This window comes from Cyclopterus lumpus, chromosome 11 (assembly GCF_009769545.1).
Source record: "Cyclopterus lumpus isolate fCycLum1 chromosome 11, fCycLum1.pri, whole genome shotgun sequence".
NCBI lineage: Eukaryota > Metazoa > Chordata > Actinopteri > Perciformes > Cyclopteridae > Cyclopterus > Cyclopterus lumpus.
The window spans coordinates 11,940,569-11,957,337 of record NC_046976.1 but is presented as its reverse complement, the minus strand read 5'-3'; the positions used below and the strand labels follow the sequence as shown (position 1 = coordinate 11,957,337).

Below are 16,769 nucleotides of genomic sequence, written 5' to 3'. Positions count from 1 at the left end.
ACATTATGGCCTCAACAGAATAGTTGTCAAAGAGGAACTTGATTACTTCATTCTTAGCACACAACCTGGTCATTACTTAGCCAGTTTCCAACCGTTTAGTGCTTTTATTCAACAGAATCAATATTACAAATGACCTTATGGTTATTAAATCACTTTGTATTAAGTCACAATACATAAATGCAAAAATAAACTTTTAGGTTGTACAAATTTTCTATTATATAAGCTCTGTGTTCTTTGGCCTGATGTTTTTAGTCCAGTATGTATGCCTCTCACTCAGAGCAGCTCTTCTCATTTCTACTTGACACACTTTAAGCTACGGTTGCAAGGAATATGGCGAGCTGTGAGTATGTGTTTACTTGCCATACCTGTGCGTATATCAACTTGTAGATATATAGGCCTCGGACTCGTTTACACATATACCGAGATCCCTTCTCTGTTATCTTTCCCAACCGTTCTGCACACACCCAACACCTCGTTACAGGGGGCCTCTGGAACTGTCATCAGCTGACCGCAAGGAAGACTTCATTTCTGGCTTTGCTATCGGGCAATCGCTTGACTTCCTGGCTCTCACTTGGTTCACACCAGACAACACATCTACCTATGTTGCTATCTCCTTTGCCTTCTCCTTCAGCCACACAACCAGACCCACTGGTATAGGATTACTCATCTCACCCAAATGGTGTTTTTCTCTCTACCCGCTTCCACTTTTTACCCCACTGACTTTTGAGTTTCATGCTGTGACTCATCCGGTTCAACTTCCTACTGATGTCTACAGGAAAGCACCCAAGAGTGCATGTCTATGTGTGTGTGGAATAGGGTTGGGTTGGCTGAAAAAGGAGGGGAAGGAAGGGGAATACAAAAAGCAGTGTAGAGACCCCCGTAGAGGAATATAAGTACGGCAGAGGACATGGGCACAGAAGAGGAATGAAGCAGAGAAGAGCAAAGGATGAAAGAGGAGATGAAGAGAGATTATGCAAACAATCCATAGATTCTTACCGTGTGTGCTTGTTGGACAAAAAGAAGCTCAGGCTGGGCCAGTTGATAAAGTTTCAACTCCTGCTCCAACACTGTCTATGCTGTCGTTTACAGCCATCGGTGTCTCAAAGATGTTAAAAAAATTCACTGGAAAAGATCAAAGTTCAATACAATAATGTTTATTGTTTAAACAAATAATTAAACCCTGGCATTGTTGGAGCAACACTGTCTTATGTAGTTGTTCCCTCCGAGGCCAACGCTAGTCCTTTTTTAAAACTCCTCCTTCTGCGGTGGAGATATGTTTTGGCATTACTTGTGGTTCCACCCACTATACTTCTCAAATATTACAAAATAAAAATAAAAACAAGGTGGGTGAGTTTCACTGCCTGCCTGGCATTGTTGGAGCAACACTGTCTTATATAGTTTTTCCGTCCCAGACTAAAGCTAGTGTAAAAGTTCAGAGAATCTCGAGCTGCCTGGTGCTTAGAAGAAGAAGCTCCGAAACCAGAGATATATAATAATCATTATTTAATCATAACAAACAAGAGTCATCAGTATACATACATGGTCCTGGCCCGGACGCGCTCACGTGATTCCGGGCTGACTTAGGCAGCAGTTTCTGTCTGGCGTCATCCCAAAACCAAACCATATACATTGCTTTTAAAGTCCAACAGCATTGCTATCATTGCCAAATGTATTGTAATATCTACAAAGTAACACCAAATGTTTAGTATGCCAGCATTAAAAGCAGTTTTCCCTAAACAGTTATTTCACCTAGGTCCTAAAATGGCCTTGTGTAATTAGATACAGTATATTATCATAAATAAAATATAGCTCTGTGAACATGTAGATCAATTCACTGATGGACAAACTAACTTGTTGCTTTGTCTTTAGGCTTTCTCTTCCCTTTTCTCTTCCTCCCTGCCTGGACAACATGCAACATGAATGTACTGTTTTTACTTCATATGCATTTACTGTAGTTAATGCAATACCTTATTTCAACTGAAACACCTTATCATGTTGCTTCACTATATTTTAATCATATACTTATAGTTCATACATGTGTAAATAGGCTATGCATTTACTGAATTAAAATAATTTCAGCTTACCTGTTTGTGTGTATGTGGGCGTGTCCCATATCCATGTATGTACGTGCTGATCTGGAGACAGTTTGGTAGAATTTGGGTATAAATAAATTATTTCATTTAAAATATGGATTTTTATTTAAAGATATTCATGTAATTTGCATGTGTCGTATCTTTTAAACGGCTGTGATGTTGAAGAATGAGGATGAAGGAATCTCCGCGGACACTGTTCTTTTCCGTTATAATAGAGTTTATTACAGAGAGGAATCACAGGTCAGGACGAGCGTCTAGATCGCTCGGAGAAGCTTCTCGGCCAAATGGAAGATCTGACTTGAGACGTCACGGCAGCTCAGTTATATAGGCCGCAAACTGGAGACCGTCGCCCAGGGGCCCCCAATCTGAACACGTCCCTTCCAGACAATGGGAGGAGTACCATATTCGGACATAGCAGCGGAGGTCACACCGAGGCCTCTTAACAGGTGCCCTCCGGCCACAGGGACAGACCCCTCTCCAACAGGTCAAAGGGCATTCTTTTTAGGGACCACTGACCAGAAACACATGTGCATTGGTATGTGGGAAATCGATCTTTTAAGGCAGCTGAGAATACACCACACATGCAAAATAGGTCTACCCGAACCAGCGGACAAAAAATTCAACCCGCCCTAACACTTCAAAAGTAGCCCAATTCCGCGGGAAAACCGCGGACCTTGCAGCACTGCACCTGAGGGTTAGTTCCATTCGCCAGTTCAAAGAATGCCTCCAATCGATAAGCTAGCGGGGTCAAAGCTCACACTTCCGGTCAAGGACAGGAAGTTCCCCTTCAGAATAAAACCTATTATCCTGCCTTCAGAATAAAAGCAACATCTCAGGTTTCAATCGACATCCCTTTTAACTATTGTCTAAACAATAAAACATCATTCATTCTCATGCATCATACAATTAATCATTACATTTGTCATCAACAAACAGAATAATAAAACAGTGATCTCCTCTTATGCTTTATAATACATTCCTCAGAATATTCCTCAAATTAATTATCATAACTTTCTTTATGTATTAATTTAAAACATAACATCTCTTATCTACATGTGCAAGTGTAAATAAAATCCACTACAACTCAACACTAGTCCTTTTTTTAAACTCCTCCTTCTGCGGTGGAGATATGTTTTGGCATTACTTGTGGTTCCACCCACTTACTTCATACTTTACATATCCAAATATCCAGTTTCACTGACAGTTCACATGCCTTTGTTAAACACATTTGATAGTGCTGCCCAGGCGAAATAAATAATACTTTTTTTGTATTTAAAATATACTGACATTTTAAATATACTATCAAATAATTGTACTTTCTGCAAATATATAAAAAGTATACAAAAGTCACGCTTTCACCTATTATAGAAATTCGTTATTGAGCCAGTTGTTTCAACAGTTTCCAACCGTTTAGTGCTTTTATTCAACAGAATCAATATTACAAATTACCTTTTGGTTATTAAATCACTTCGTATTAAGTCACAATACATACATGCAATATCAACTTTTAGGTTGTACTGTCTTTTCTATTATATAATCTCTGTGTTCTTTGGCCTGATCTTTTTAGTCCAGTGTGTATGCATCTCACTCAAGGCAGCTCTTCTGGGATCTCAGCTCTACTTGACACACTTTAAGCTACGGTTGGAGTGCATACACACACACATCGTATCTATATTCTCAAAAAAGCAATATTTGAGTGTAATTAGTAAGTAAACTTATTCATGCTATTATTTTAATATATTAATTGTATTATTATTTTGGAATGTGTTTAAAGGTATTCTTTTAAATTATTATTGATTATGTGTATTAGAATGATGCACCGATAGCCCCTTTGTAACCTTTCCAATTGTTTAAATGATCAGTCTTAGTATTACTAGATCTCAGTGTCACGGGAGAACAGGGTTAGGACCCAAGAGCAGACCACAGGAGACAGGATAGGGATAAGGAACTTTATTCCGTAAGGTTGGCACAGCTAATCACAGTGTGAGTCCCGAGGCACAACACCGGAGGCAGGCGAGTCGCGGCGTGAGTCCCGAGGATCGACGTCGGAGGTTGGCACAGCTAATCACGGTGTGAGTCCCGAGGCACAACACCGGAGGCAGGCAGAAGAGAGCAGGTACTCTGCGAACAAGGAGAGAGAGAGTTACCGAGCGTAACGAGCCAGTGGACAATCTCATGGAGCGGCAGTGGGAACTACCGGGGCAGAAGACGTAACAGACTGACAACCCAGGCCTGCACGACCAGGGTTGATATGGAGCCGGTGACGATCCAAACGGGAACAGCTGTGCACCACTCGGGGGAGTGGCCACGGGCAGCGTCTGGGAGGTACACACCCACACAACGAGCACAAGGCAAAAACACAAACAGGGGATGACAGACACATGAGGTAAGGAGACTTGGGAGAACAGAGGTAAACACACACTGGGTCAGACAGGGATCCTGACACTCAGTGCTGCATTCGACACAGTCGACCATAACATACTGCTAGACAGACTAAAAGTCTGGGTAGGACTCTCTGGCGCAGCACTTAACTGGTTTGAATCCTACTTGAAGGACCGACAATACTTGTTGTCTGTAGCTAATTACCAGTGGTGTATAAAGTACCCCAAAACAATACTTGAGTACAAGTAAAGATGCCTTACTGGAAAATGACTCCAGTAAAACTGAAAGTTACCTATGAGACTACTTGAGTAAAAGTCTTAAAGTTTCTGATATTAAATGTTCTTAAGTATTGAAAGTAAAAGTACAAGTAAATGCTGTTAATAAAAAAGCAAAGGGTCAGAATTTTGAGAATTAGAAGGGCCTTAAGTGCTGTCGCCACCATGACCAAGGACAAGGAAATAATTGGGTTGGCGGTGATCCATCCAGGAACAACAATGTTCAACATAATATATTGTACGTAAGTATACTTTTGCATCTACATAATAATTTTCAGAAAAGCAATATGACACTATGAAGGAGTTGTAACAGTGCGTTTATAAGTATGCTCATTCCGACTAGTGGATGTAGAGGGCAATGCATAATGTTGTGTTCAGTAAAAAATATCAACTTGATGTATCAGGTCAGTGTTTTGAGAAAGACACCTGTCTTGTAAACTCCTATGGGCCTGATTTGAACACAATAGGCAAAGGTTTTGCTCAAGCTGAATGTGCAATTGGGCGACTGCTACGATCATAACTCGATCTGAACATACACAAAATGACTCAAATATCAAGCATGATCAATACTAAAGCAGCACAGAAAGTAACAACCGAGCCATTACTTGAAACTGACAACTGTCCTGTCCATTTTTGTGCTGAAGACTAGTCTTGTGATGCTAAATAGACTTTCACAGGCCGCTGAGGCAGTGTTACGCCCGGCCTAGGGGAGCCGGAACGTAGCATACGGACAGGTCTCCCCACCTCCCAAATTAGGACCAATGCTGCAGTTTGTAAGGTACAAAAGTAGTTGATTGTGTCATAATTTCTTCAGGGTGAGCATGTCCCAAAATAACAAACAAAAGAATCTGCGCAAGTCACCTAACTTTCCTAGACCACAAAAGAAAGTACAGGTGTCTTACCAATCTCCTTACCCGAAAAACAGGAGAAAACAGGGTCAAACAAATAGGGCTTCTCACCCTATCTAACCCCACCACCCAAGAACAAGTGTTGTGCAGCAAGGCCCTGTTCGAAGCTGGGGAGAGAGAGCTGGCCCCCACAGGTTCCCTCTTAAAGAACTGCCGTAAAATCACCTGCAATTAGAAGAAGGCACAAGGCAAGGCACAAAACAAAGCAAAACATGTCATAGCATTATTATTATTATTCATAGCATGAATATTATTTGATTTACGATAGCTAGCAAACGTTAGCCTAACATACACCATGTATAGCTAAATTAGAAGATCAGACACATGTCTCCCTATCCCGCCAGAAATGTACTCCAATCTGGTGTTGGTCTTTGTCACCACTGTTTGTTGCTGGAGTAGCAGGTGCTTCCATTTCTGCTTCCATCAGGAAATCAGTCATCAACTCATGTAGTCGCTCGCTAGCTAAGTTAGCATCCTGGGCATCACTTGGAATAAAAGAGCAGCTTGTTTGCAATTGCACAATAACGTGATTAACCAATTATTTCACTTGCAAGCTAGGACCACTGATTCGTCAAACCTGCTCGCTTGGAGTATGCGTTCCATCATACTCCCCGACGTTGGTCTCATGATAAAAGATTTTCTAAAGATAGATTTGATTTTGTAGCGAGTCACAAAGGTTTCAGGAGAAATATATCCAAGTAAAATGATCAGTTTTCTTTGCAAAATGTAGTGAAGTAAATGTGAAAGTCAACAGAAATACAATAGTAAAGTACAGATATCTAAAAAAACGGCTTAAGTACAGTAACAAAGTATTTCTACTTCGTTACTATACACCACTGCTAATTACACATCAGAGATGACGTGGTGTTCCCCAAGGTTCAATACTGGGGCCTCTTCTGTTCAACATCTACATGCTTCCACTGGCTCAGATTACGAAGAAACAAAGTGTGTTATCATAATTATGCAGACAACGCACAAATCTATATAACTATTTCACTAGGGGACTATACTCCCATACTTGCACTGGATGTGCCAGAATGTTCTTCAATTAAATAAAGATAAAACAGAAGTAATTGTTTTTGGTCCCAAGGACGAACAATTGAAAGTCAGCGCTCAGCTTCCATCACTGATGTTAAAAACCACAAACCAAGCCAGAAATCTAGGTATAGTTATAGATTCAGACCTCAACATGAACAGTCATATCAGGACAATTACAAAATCAGCCTACTATCACCTGAAGAATATATCAAGGATTAGAGGATTTATGTCTCAACAGGATTTTGGAGAAACTTTGTAATAGTGTTGTTGTGATGACGTCACCAAGGTGCTCACGGACTCGTAGGTAAGAGAACAATAAAGATGGACGCACTGCGCCCGAAGAGTCAATCTGGTATTAAGTGTTTTACTTAAACAACTCACTGTCAGTACACACATAAAATACTACAGTCCATGCATTTATCTTCAGTAGACTTGATTACTGTAACGGTGTGTTTACAGGCCTCTGTAAAAGGTCAATCAGGGAACTGCAGCTGATTCAGAACGCTGCAGCTCGAGTACTCCAAGAAAGTGGATCAAGTAGACCAAGAAAGTGGATCACATCACTCCAGTTCTGAGGTCTTTGCACTGGCTTCCTGTCCAACAAATAATTTACTTTAAAATCCTGCTGCTGGTTTATAAAGCATGAATGGTTTAGGGCCTAAATACATTTGTGATCTGCTGCTACCTTATGAACCATCCCGACCCCTTAGGTTGTCTGGGACTGGTCTACTTTCTGTTACAAGCATCAGAACTAAACATGGAGAAGCAGCATTCAGTTTTTCTGCTCCACATATCTGGAACAAGGACCTGAAAAGCTGAGACCCTCAGCTCGTTTAAATCCAGACTGAAGACTTTTCTGTTTGCTGTTGCCTTTAATCTCACTACTGTATTTTATTTATTTAACTGCACTGCAACGTTTATTGTATTTCTTGCTTTTTTTAAATTGTTTTAATGAATGTTCTTAATTGTTTTTAAATCTTGTTTTATTTTGCATTTTGTTTTGATGCTTTTAATGGTTTTATGTGAAGCACTTTGAATTGCATTAATGTTGATGAGTTTTAATGCTTTTACTATCAAACTAATCTTTAAGTTGATCTTCAAGTTTTAAGAAAATAGTAACAGGCAGGTACTAATGGCTGAAAAGGTGCAAGCGTAAGCCAGAGCTCATTACATTAGACCTACCCTTATTACAAAACACACAAATGTCATCTTTCTTTTCCCTTTTTCTACTAAAAACAACAAACATATTTTCTGAATTGTTCTCTTTGTGTTGACACAAACTATCCAAACAGTGTTTTGTTCCTATTTCCTGTATTTCAAGTTGCATGTCTCTCCTGTTGTTTGGCAACAAAGCTAAATCTATTTTAGCCGGGCGCTATAAAGGGAAGCAGCACATGAAGCTTCTGTAGAGACTGTTACACTAGGAAGGCTAGCTGGATGCAGTCGTGCTAATGCCGTATTGTGCTTTCCATCCTTGCTTTTTAAATCAACGGGGACAGATCCAGCATTGACAGATATGGGAGTAAGGGACATAAAGCACTTGTCGGAAAAATTAAGGAAATTAAGAACACCAGGACACACATGGATAAATCCGTCAAGCAGCCAAATTAGGCAACGTGAACGTCGCTACTCAGCTGGACAACGGACACAGGATTGCTATGAAAAAACACAATGAGGAAGTGGATAAAAACAGGCACACTTTAACCCTAACAAGGTTCATAGGGGCATCTTAATATATAAACATGTTCTATTAGATTATATATATATATATATATATATATATATATATATATATATATATATATATGATATATATCATATGATATTTATATTTTATAATATATTTATGATATTTACATTATATGATATTTATGATATTTATATTGTATATTATATTTACATTATATGGTATTTATATATCATATTAAACAGAATATTATTATAATATATATATATATATATATATATATATATATACTGAATTGTATGAATAAGATCCTTATTATGTCAGTGTTGGAATAAATGTTAAATATTTAACTAGTAGTAATGCGTGTTTGATACTTTTTTTTGCATTGAGCCGCAAGGCAGTGATATTGAGTATATTCATGTGGTGCAAAGTAACTTTACTTACACAAGTACAATTTTGAGGTACTTTACCTGAGTATACTTAATACTTCAGAAGTAAATAATGTACTTAATTTTCTCTACTACATTTCAATAAGGAGAGACTTAGACTTAGAATTTAACAACAATTTATTACAATTGCATCACATTTGAATAGTGCACTCCATCCTGAAAATAGGATAATCAAGGAGTAGTGATGCTGAGCTCTGATAAGGCAGAATCCTCCCTGGAGTCCAGACACTGGTGGTGGTGTTGAAGAAGAGAGTTGCTGAAATCCGATGAAGAATTAGGAGCAGGACTGATGCTGATTGGAAGGTGTCTGGGGTGGAGGAGGGTCGCAACTGTTTTGAGCTGAAATGACAACTGACAGCAGCATAGAGGATAATCTATTTCAAAGCTCCAACAGCAAAATGCTGTATTAACAATCTAACCATTTCAAATCTAATAATTTAAATCAGTCACACATTTCTCTGTAGAGCGAGTGCTTTTGCATATGATACTTGAAGTTTATTTTTGATGTTGATACTTCAGTACTTTTCATTAAATCTGAGTTTGAATTCAGGACTTATTTTACTTTGTGGTGCCTCTAGGTAAAGTTTAAGGACAACCAGTATACAAAATAATCAGTTTAACAAAAGCATTTGACTGTTCTCTCATACACAAAGAAAATCATGCACCTCAGAAAAGCCTGGAATACTTTTAAAGAAAAATATTTTGATTATGTTCATGTTTTTAAATGATATGTTGTTAAATTAGGAGGTTAGTTATAGTTGTTACAGTTAAAGTTGTTTAGATGTATTAAAGAAGAATTAGAACACAGCTTCTGCTAATATCTGCAGTTCAAAACATAACAAAACAGCAATAAATCTGAGCCTACAGAGATTCAGAATACAGTCTGCTACTGGGGATGTTTTTGAGATACATTCAAAGCCTCTCCCTCCATATCACTCCTGGAGATACTCATCCTCTCTGGAAGTTAATAAAGCAAAGTCAGGACAAAATGTTGTTTGCAGGACGTACACAGAGTCCGCTCCACACCGGGGAAGCGTCGCCCTGCTGCGGATTGTGTTGGCCCTGGACCCAGCTGATGCCAACGGCTCCCAGGACGATACTCGCCACACCGAGGCCCACCTCCACCACGGACAGCAGGAGCAGGCTCCACAGGATCTTGCGGCTGGAGCACATCCTGCCCCGGGCATCTCTCCAACTCCAGCAGGAGGAGGACAGGGGGCGAGAAGGGGAGTCCGCTTCCCGGTGCTCCGAGGGCGGCGTCAAATCAGACAGACAAGCTTAAATACAATGCAATACAATAAAATGACAAAATAAGCCAGAAATTGATTTGAAGCATGTGCAACACCTCAACCCTTCACGGAGTATGGGGCCAGAAACGTAATAGATATCACTGGATTGGGATGATAAAACCACAAGCAACTGCAAAGTAGCCACATGCAGCTTTTACAGATCAGGACTGCTGTTACGCCCCCTGACTTAACCCCGCCCCCCTCTTCCCAGAAGAGGACTGTCTATCTGGTTCAGGTCTGGCACGCCTAGAGCACCGCCACCTGAGAGAAACCACTCAATCAGTGGGCTGGATATAACGTTATATACTCCCAGATCCAGTGCTCCCCTCTCTCGTTTCCTCTCCGAGCTGTGAACGGTCGGACTTGTTGTGTTATGGTGCCTGAGTGCAGGCTACCGTTTACATCTTTTTGGGGGAAGCTGTAGTGGTTCTCTGTCATTTTTTATTTTCTGTTTTCTCCTGTTTTGTGGCTAGACAGGGAGCTCAGTGATGTTTTTCTTTTTGCTATGGTAGGCCAGTTTGCTCTTATGTTCTAGTTAGTGTGGAGGTTTTCGTTTATTGTTTTGGCCGTAGAGACCCTGATGCCTTTTGCTTCCGTTTTAGTAGTTTTACCTTTTGTTCATCCTTATGGTTTGTTCACACCAAATACTTTACTCGTGTCAGTTTACTCGCCAGACAAGTTGTGTTAATTTCCATCTTTCGCAACCATTAGGTTGTGTGGCTTGTCTCCATAAAACAGTTATCATTTCCGCCATCCACCACGGAAGAAATAACCACTAGTTCTGCTTTATACTTGTTGTGGACATCCCATAAACGTCGGAACATCTAACGCCCTTGTGTCTGGGTTCATAACATCATCCCTAGGCAGGCCCGGGGTGGGTAATCGGGAGAATCGGGAGAGTTCCGGGTGGGCCGCTTCACTTCTGGGCCGGTCGAGAATTTTATTTGTTGACATTTGTCACGTTAGTTCATCTTCTCTTAAAGTGGGCTACACATGTTCCGCATTCTGACACCGCAGCCTCTGCATGGGTTGTACTATGCGAGGAAGTTCACCCCTCCCAAATAGAGTTGGTTCGGTCCATCATGGAACCAACCAACTCTATTTTGGAGGGGAGAACTTCCTCGCATGGTACAACCGGTGTACCATGCGAGGACATTCTCCCATCCCAAATAGAGTTGGTTCGGTCCGTAGCCTGTCTTTTCCAAAAAGTTGTGGGCCGGCCCGACCGCAGCGATACGCGCCAGGGAGGATGGACGGGAGGAAGAGGGCAGGAGGGGCTAAAAAAGCCAGGTTGAAAAAAAGAAAGGCATTGGAGGAGGATGCTGCCAAATGTGCCAAGCTTACTGATTTATTTTCAAGAGGACAAACACAAGTGGCAACTGGTAAAGAGAGACAAAGGCCTAATGATTAGCAACGTAACTATTCGGCTAACGTTGTAGCCTTGATAGCGTTGTAGCGTTGTCAACCTATTCCCAAGCAAAATATTAAATTGAATTAAAATATTAGCCTTTTTATATCACCCAAAATATGGCAATCCATAGACTTTGCATATACTATGTAAATATTGATATATAATATTGATATTGATATTGAAGTATGCAGTAATATGACTTCGGAGCAGCAGATAAGACTGTCTCCTGCTGAAAATGATGAGCCCGACATTTGCAATGAGGAGGCCATGACTACAGGGACAGGTAGAGAGGATAACAGAGGAAACAATATGAATTAAAGTTATATATTGTAAGAAAGAGCACTATATGACAGTACTTGATGAACCAATATGTATTGTTTGCTCGGAAGTGGGTGTAGTAAAGGAGTAAATCACCACTATATAATACTCATGCAGAAAATTTATAATTATTTATTTCTGCTTTTGTTAAGTTATCAACCTATCCTTGTGGAATATTTTTTGTTAACTTCTCATCTTAAGTGGATTATTATTGTGGTATTTAACCTTTACATTATTTGTTGGACCATTGTATTAATTTAAAAAAAATACAGGATAGTAAGAGCTGAACTGTTGCTTCATTTATCCAATTTCCACTACCATGGAAAAAGTGGGCTGGTCTTGAGCCTGAAATTCCCGGGCTGAAAAGTGGCCCCACTCCGGCCCTGTCCCTAGGCTCACACAGCTCAGTGAATTTCACCGACTACGTCTCAATAATTTCCGCTCCCAGTGCTACTAGAGCAGCAGCAGCCCAGGCGGGCGGAGCATCTCAATGCTGATTGGCTTTAAGTTTCTCCAAAGTTTAAATATTTCACTATCGCGCCGCCCGGCGAAATTCGCAACCATTCGCGTTTGTGCATTGACTTTGCATGGGATATACTCGTGCGAAAAATTCGAAACGCGTTTCGTGTGAACGCCCCATTAAACTGTCAATAAATGATATTTATTGCTGCTTATGTATTTCACCCGCTTTATTGTTTTCCTTCCTTGTGCCACCTTTGCCGTGGTTCTTTTTTATACACGTATATTATGCCCTGTGTACCCCTAGGCACCCTCGATGGGTCGGAATATAAGTGGGGCCTAGTACGGGATTATGGCTGTTTAGTGTGGAATGCTTTGTGAACAATCAGACCTTTAGAACAGTTTGACAGCAATAGGAAAGATGACCTATTTGCAATTGTTGCACATTATGACATTCCTCTATCTAGGTCTTTGATTAAACAGTTAAAATATATAGTTGATGGGGGGGGGGGGGAGTGTTTCCCTAGCAGGTTCAGAGCAGCAGATGACTGAGGCAGCTTCTACAAGGATGACATACGTAGTAGGTACCCCTGAGGATGTATCGTGGCCCCATGCTTGAAAAAAAAACATTGAAAGAAAAACACCTATCAATGCCACGGTTTGAGCCATTCTCGATTCATCTATTTGCAATGAACAAACAGGGAACAACTGTTAAGAGGACCTCTGTGAGTGAGAGATGATTACATGACAGGGTTATGAAAGAAAGTGTATAGGAGGTTATCAAAATTGTGACATTAATAACATTAACAAAATCAGCCTACCAGCACCTCTAAAGCTCACCAATTTGTAGACATGCTAGCTATTTCTCCCTTTTTCCATTCTTTAAGCTAAGCTAACTGTCTACTACAGAGACAATACATTCCCAAACTAAAACAATTCCATGGCTTTATAGTCGATCACAACTACTTAAAACAGAATACAGTGTGCAGAATCCTCAAGTATCTATCTGCATGCGTGAGCCGCTATCAAATTATGTTCTTAATGCTGTTTTCTAAAGTACCACTCATAAAGGTCGTGAACTACATGGTAATCCTTGTCTCTTGACATGTGGTCACAGGCGAGGCAGATTGGATGAATGAATTCATTCTTGGTTGACAGCAGATGAGGGGTGGCTGTGAAGAACTTCCTCCACTCAAAGTAACGTGCGTACGCCTCGTCATTCATGTTCAGCAGAAAGTCTGCCAGTGACTTTGCATCAGGGAAATCATTTATGTGAATGAAGGCTTCGGCAGGAAGGAACTGCTCGTAGTTTTCTCTTGGCGGACCCAAAACTACTGGGACCGTCCCTGCCACCAGGGGCCCGTTAACCTTCTCTGTGATGTAGTCTCTGTGGATTGAGTTCTCAAATGAGAGGTAAAACTTACAGCTAGCAATGGTGGCATAATAGTCATCATAACTCAAACGGTGCCCTGTATAGGCTGTACCAAACAGTTGGATCTTGATGTGTTTGGATAGTTCACGATAATATCGTTCTCTCACACCTGTTCCAGTTCCAGGGTTTTTGTTACTAACAATCCAGCACACTAGTTTGTCTTTCTTGGGCAGAACAAAGTCATCTTTATTTTCTGTCTTTCTGATCGTGAGCTCATTCCTCACGGTGATGTCAGCATCTCTTCTATAGCTCAGCGTTAAGTTGAACAGGTTGTTCAGACTCGGTGTCCTCCATGTGTTCGTCGGCGATTCCACATGGAACCAAATCCACTTCTGAAAAGCTGGACGGGGGTCCTTCGGCATTGTATGCAAAGACCGCTGTATATTTTTCTGGTAGAAAATGACTCCCTCTGCTTTACTGTAGAGAGATCTATTATCTGTCAGAACACAGCTATCAATGTGGAAGTATGTTGAGCAGACATTGAAATCAAACTTAATACCGAGAGGCCAGAACCACACCAGAACTATGGGCTTTTCATGTGGATGCTTGACCTGATGATATTCCTCTTGAGATAATGTAGTGGGGCAAACAGGAGAGGGAGGCTCAAAATACAAAGCAAATGCCAGAATGGAGCCTATGAGGCAAATAGCGGCTGTATTTCTTAAGCACAATGTTTTCTTGGAAGCCGGTGTCGTCATCTGTAGAAGTAGAGAATGAAGCATACAATTAGATAACTACCTCAGGAGTTGCAGCAAATGGAGTTAAAGATCATCCATCCAAAAGATTAACAACTGTGGAAAAACAAACAGCATTAATCTTGTTGCCAAGTTGAAGGTAAAAGCTTCTGCAGGCTGATTTCATCTAGCATTCATAGCTATACCTACAGAAAATAATGAGCAGAAAAGGACACCTGTTGCTGGCTTTGTAGGAAAACGCCCCGCACCTCCCATTGTGCATTTCAGCATGAAACATCAATTCAAAGCTGAAAGTTCTGTATTTTAATCTTATCAAACAATTAATTCTAACAATTATTCAGCATTTCAAATAACCTTTTAAAGCAACATGTAACCCTCTGATATATTGTTGTCTTGTTTCGATTAGCTCAGGTCAAGCAGCAAGTTGTATAGCCAATCCTGTACTGCCAACACAGATAAATATCCGAGTTAGATCGGGTTACTTCATGTTGACATTTGCATTCCATTCTGCTGGACGGCAGGGTAAATGTGACTGAGGGTACATCCGCAGTCTCTTAATTGCATCCCTGTTTAATAAACTTTTAGGTTGTACTAATTTTTCAATTACATACGCTCTGTGTTCTTTGGCCTGATCATTTTAGTCCAGTATGTATGCCTCTCACTCAGGGCAGCCCTTCTGAAATCTCAGCTCTAATTGACACACTTTAAGCTACGGTTGAAGGGTGTATGGCGAGCTGGTCAGCAATTGCCACCCTGAATTTCAAACACACACACACACACACACACTGCTTTGCTGTTAAAAATGAGTTTGGATTATTCATCACTGATTACCTTTTTTCTTTCTTTTTTTCTTTCTTTTTCTTTCTGTCAAGAAGTGAGAGTAAGAGGTTGTATTTCACTTCCTACTGATGTCTACAGGAAAGCGCCCGACAGAGCTTGTATAGACAAGCTCTGTCGGGCGCTTTCCTGTAGACATCAATAGTTGTGGAATAAGATTGACTGAAAAAAGGAGAGGAAGGAAGGGGAATTTAAAAAAATCAGTGTAGAGACAACGGTAGAGGAATAGAAAGATGACAAGAGGAAGAAGAGAATGAAGCATAGAAGAGCAAATAATGAAAGAGGAGGAGGAGACAAAGATATTATGCAAACAATCCATAGATTCTTACCGTGTGTGCTTGTTGGACAAAAAGAAGCTCAGGCTGGGCCAGTTGATAAAGTCTCAACTCCTGCTCCAACACAATGTTTATTACTTAAGCAAATAATCAAACCCAGACATTGTTGGAGCAACACTGTCCTTTAGAGTTTAGTCCTTTTTTAAGACTCCTACTATTGTGGTTCCACCCACTATTTATACTTCTCAAATACTAAAAATAAATACAAAAACAAGTTGGGTGAGTTTCACTGCCTGCCTTGTAATTAACATGCCTTTGTTAACCCTTGTGTGGTGTTCATATTTTTGTTATTCAGCCATTGATTGTAGTTCTGGTGGACCCGCTGCATTTTTATTAATTCACACACAATTTTATATTAAAATACTCAACAGATGTTACATCACTTTATTTTTATAAAATACAATAAAAAAAGCAATGCTCCCTGCCACAGATTCACCCATCCCTGTGTAGTGTTCTTATGACTACCACATTCTTGCCATTCTTTGGCACGTCAATAAAAGCTGTGAAGAGTTGACCGACCTGTTCTGTGTAGTCAGCAGTTGGGGAGGGACCTCAGACTGTTTTTTCCAGATTGTTCCTACCATGATCAGCTTCCTCTTTAGGAGCTCCTGTCCCAGCTTTTGCGAGTTAAACAAATTGACGGAGTAAAGGTACACAAAACATGCAATGCACACTTTCTATATAAGTATAGGCCCAGACAGGAGGACAGAGTAAAGGTACACAGGACCTAAAATTCCCAAACTCTTATGAGTCCTATGAGTCCAAACATCCTGTATGTAATATACACGTTTTTTTTTGATGAACAATTTAAAACGGATCACATAGACCCGCAATCCCGACCACCGGTGACTCTGTGAGAATCATTTTCTTTGACTTCTCCAGTGCATCCAACCACTGCTGCTGAGTGAGAAGCTGTGGGTGGTGGGGGTCAACGCGTCCACTGTTTCCTGGATCACTGACTACATCACAGGCAGACCACAAGTTTGTCCGACTTGGCCGTGTGCTGTCTGAAACGGTGGTCAGTGATGTTGGAGCCCGGCTCCATCAATGGTGGCAAACAGGACTATCTGGAAAAGGTGGTGGAGAGGAGGACACTGAAGAAATTATTGTCATTATTGGATACCCCGGATCACCCTCTTCACCACCTACTACAAGGACAAA

The 16,769-nt window shown here is 40.6% G+C and overlaps 1 protein-coding gene across 1 annotated transcript; it reads right to left on the bottom strand.

Moving 5' to 3' along the window:
• Nucleotides 1-13,194: 13,194 nt before the first annotated feature.
• Nucleotides 13,195-15,743, bottom strand: LOC117739505 (4-galactosyl-N-acetylglucosaminide 3-alpha-L-fucosyltransferase 9-like). Its single transcript, XM_034545952.1, has 2 exons — nucleotides 15,603-15,743; nucleotides 13,195-14,439 (listed from the first exon to the last, which is right to left on the bottom strand). The coding sequence occupies exon 2, from the start codon at nucleotides 14,437-14,439 to the stop codon at nucleotides 13,348-13,350; it is 1,092 nt and encodes a 363-aa protein (XP_034401843.1). The 5' UTR covers nucleotides 15,603-15,743; the 3' UTR covers nucleotides 13,195-13,347.
• Between the last annotated feature and the right edge of the window lie 1,026 nt (nucleotides 15,744-16,769).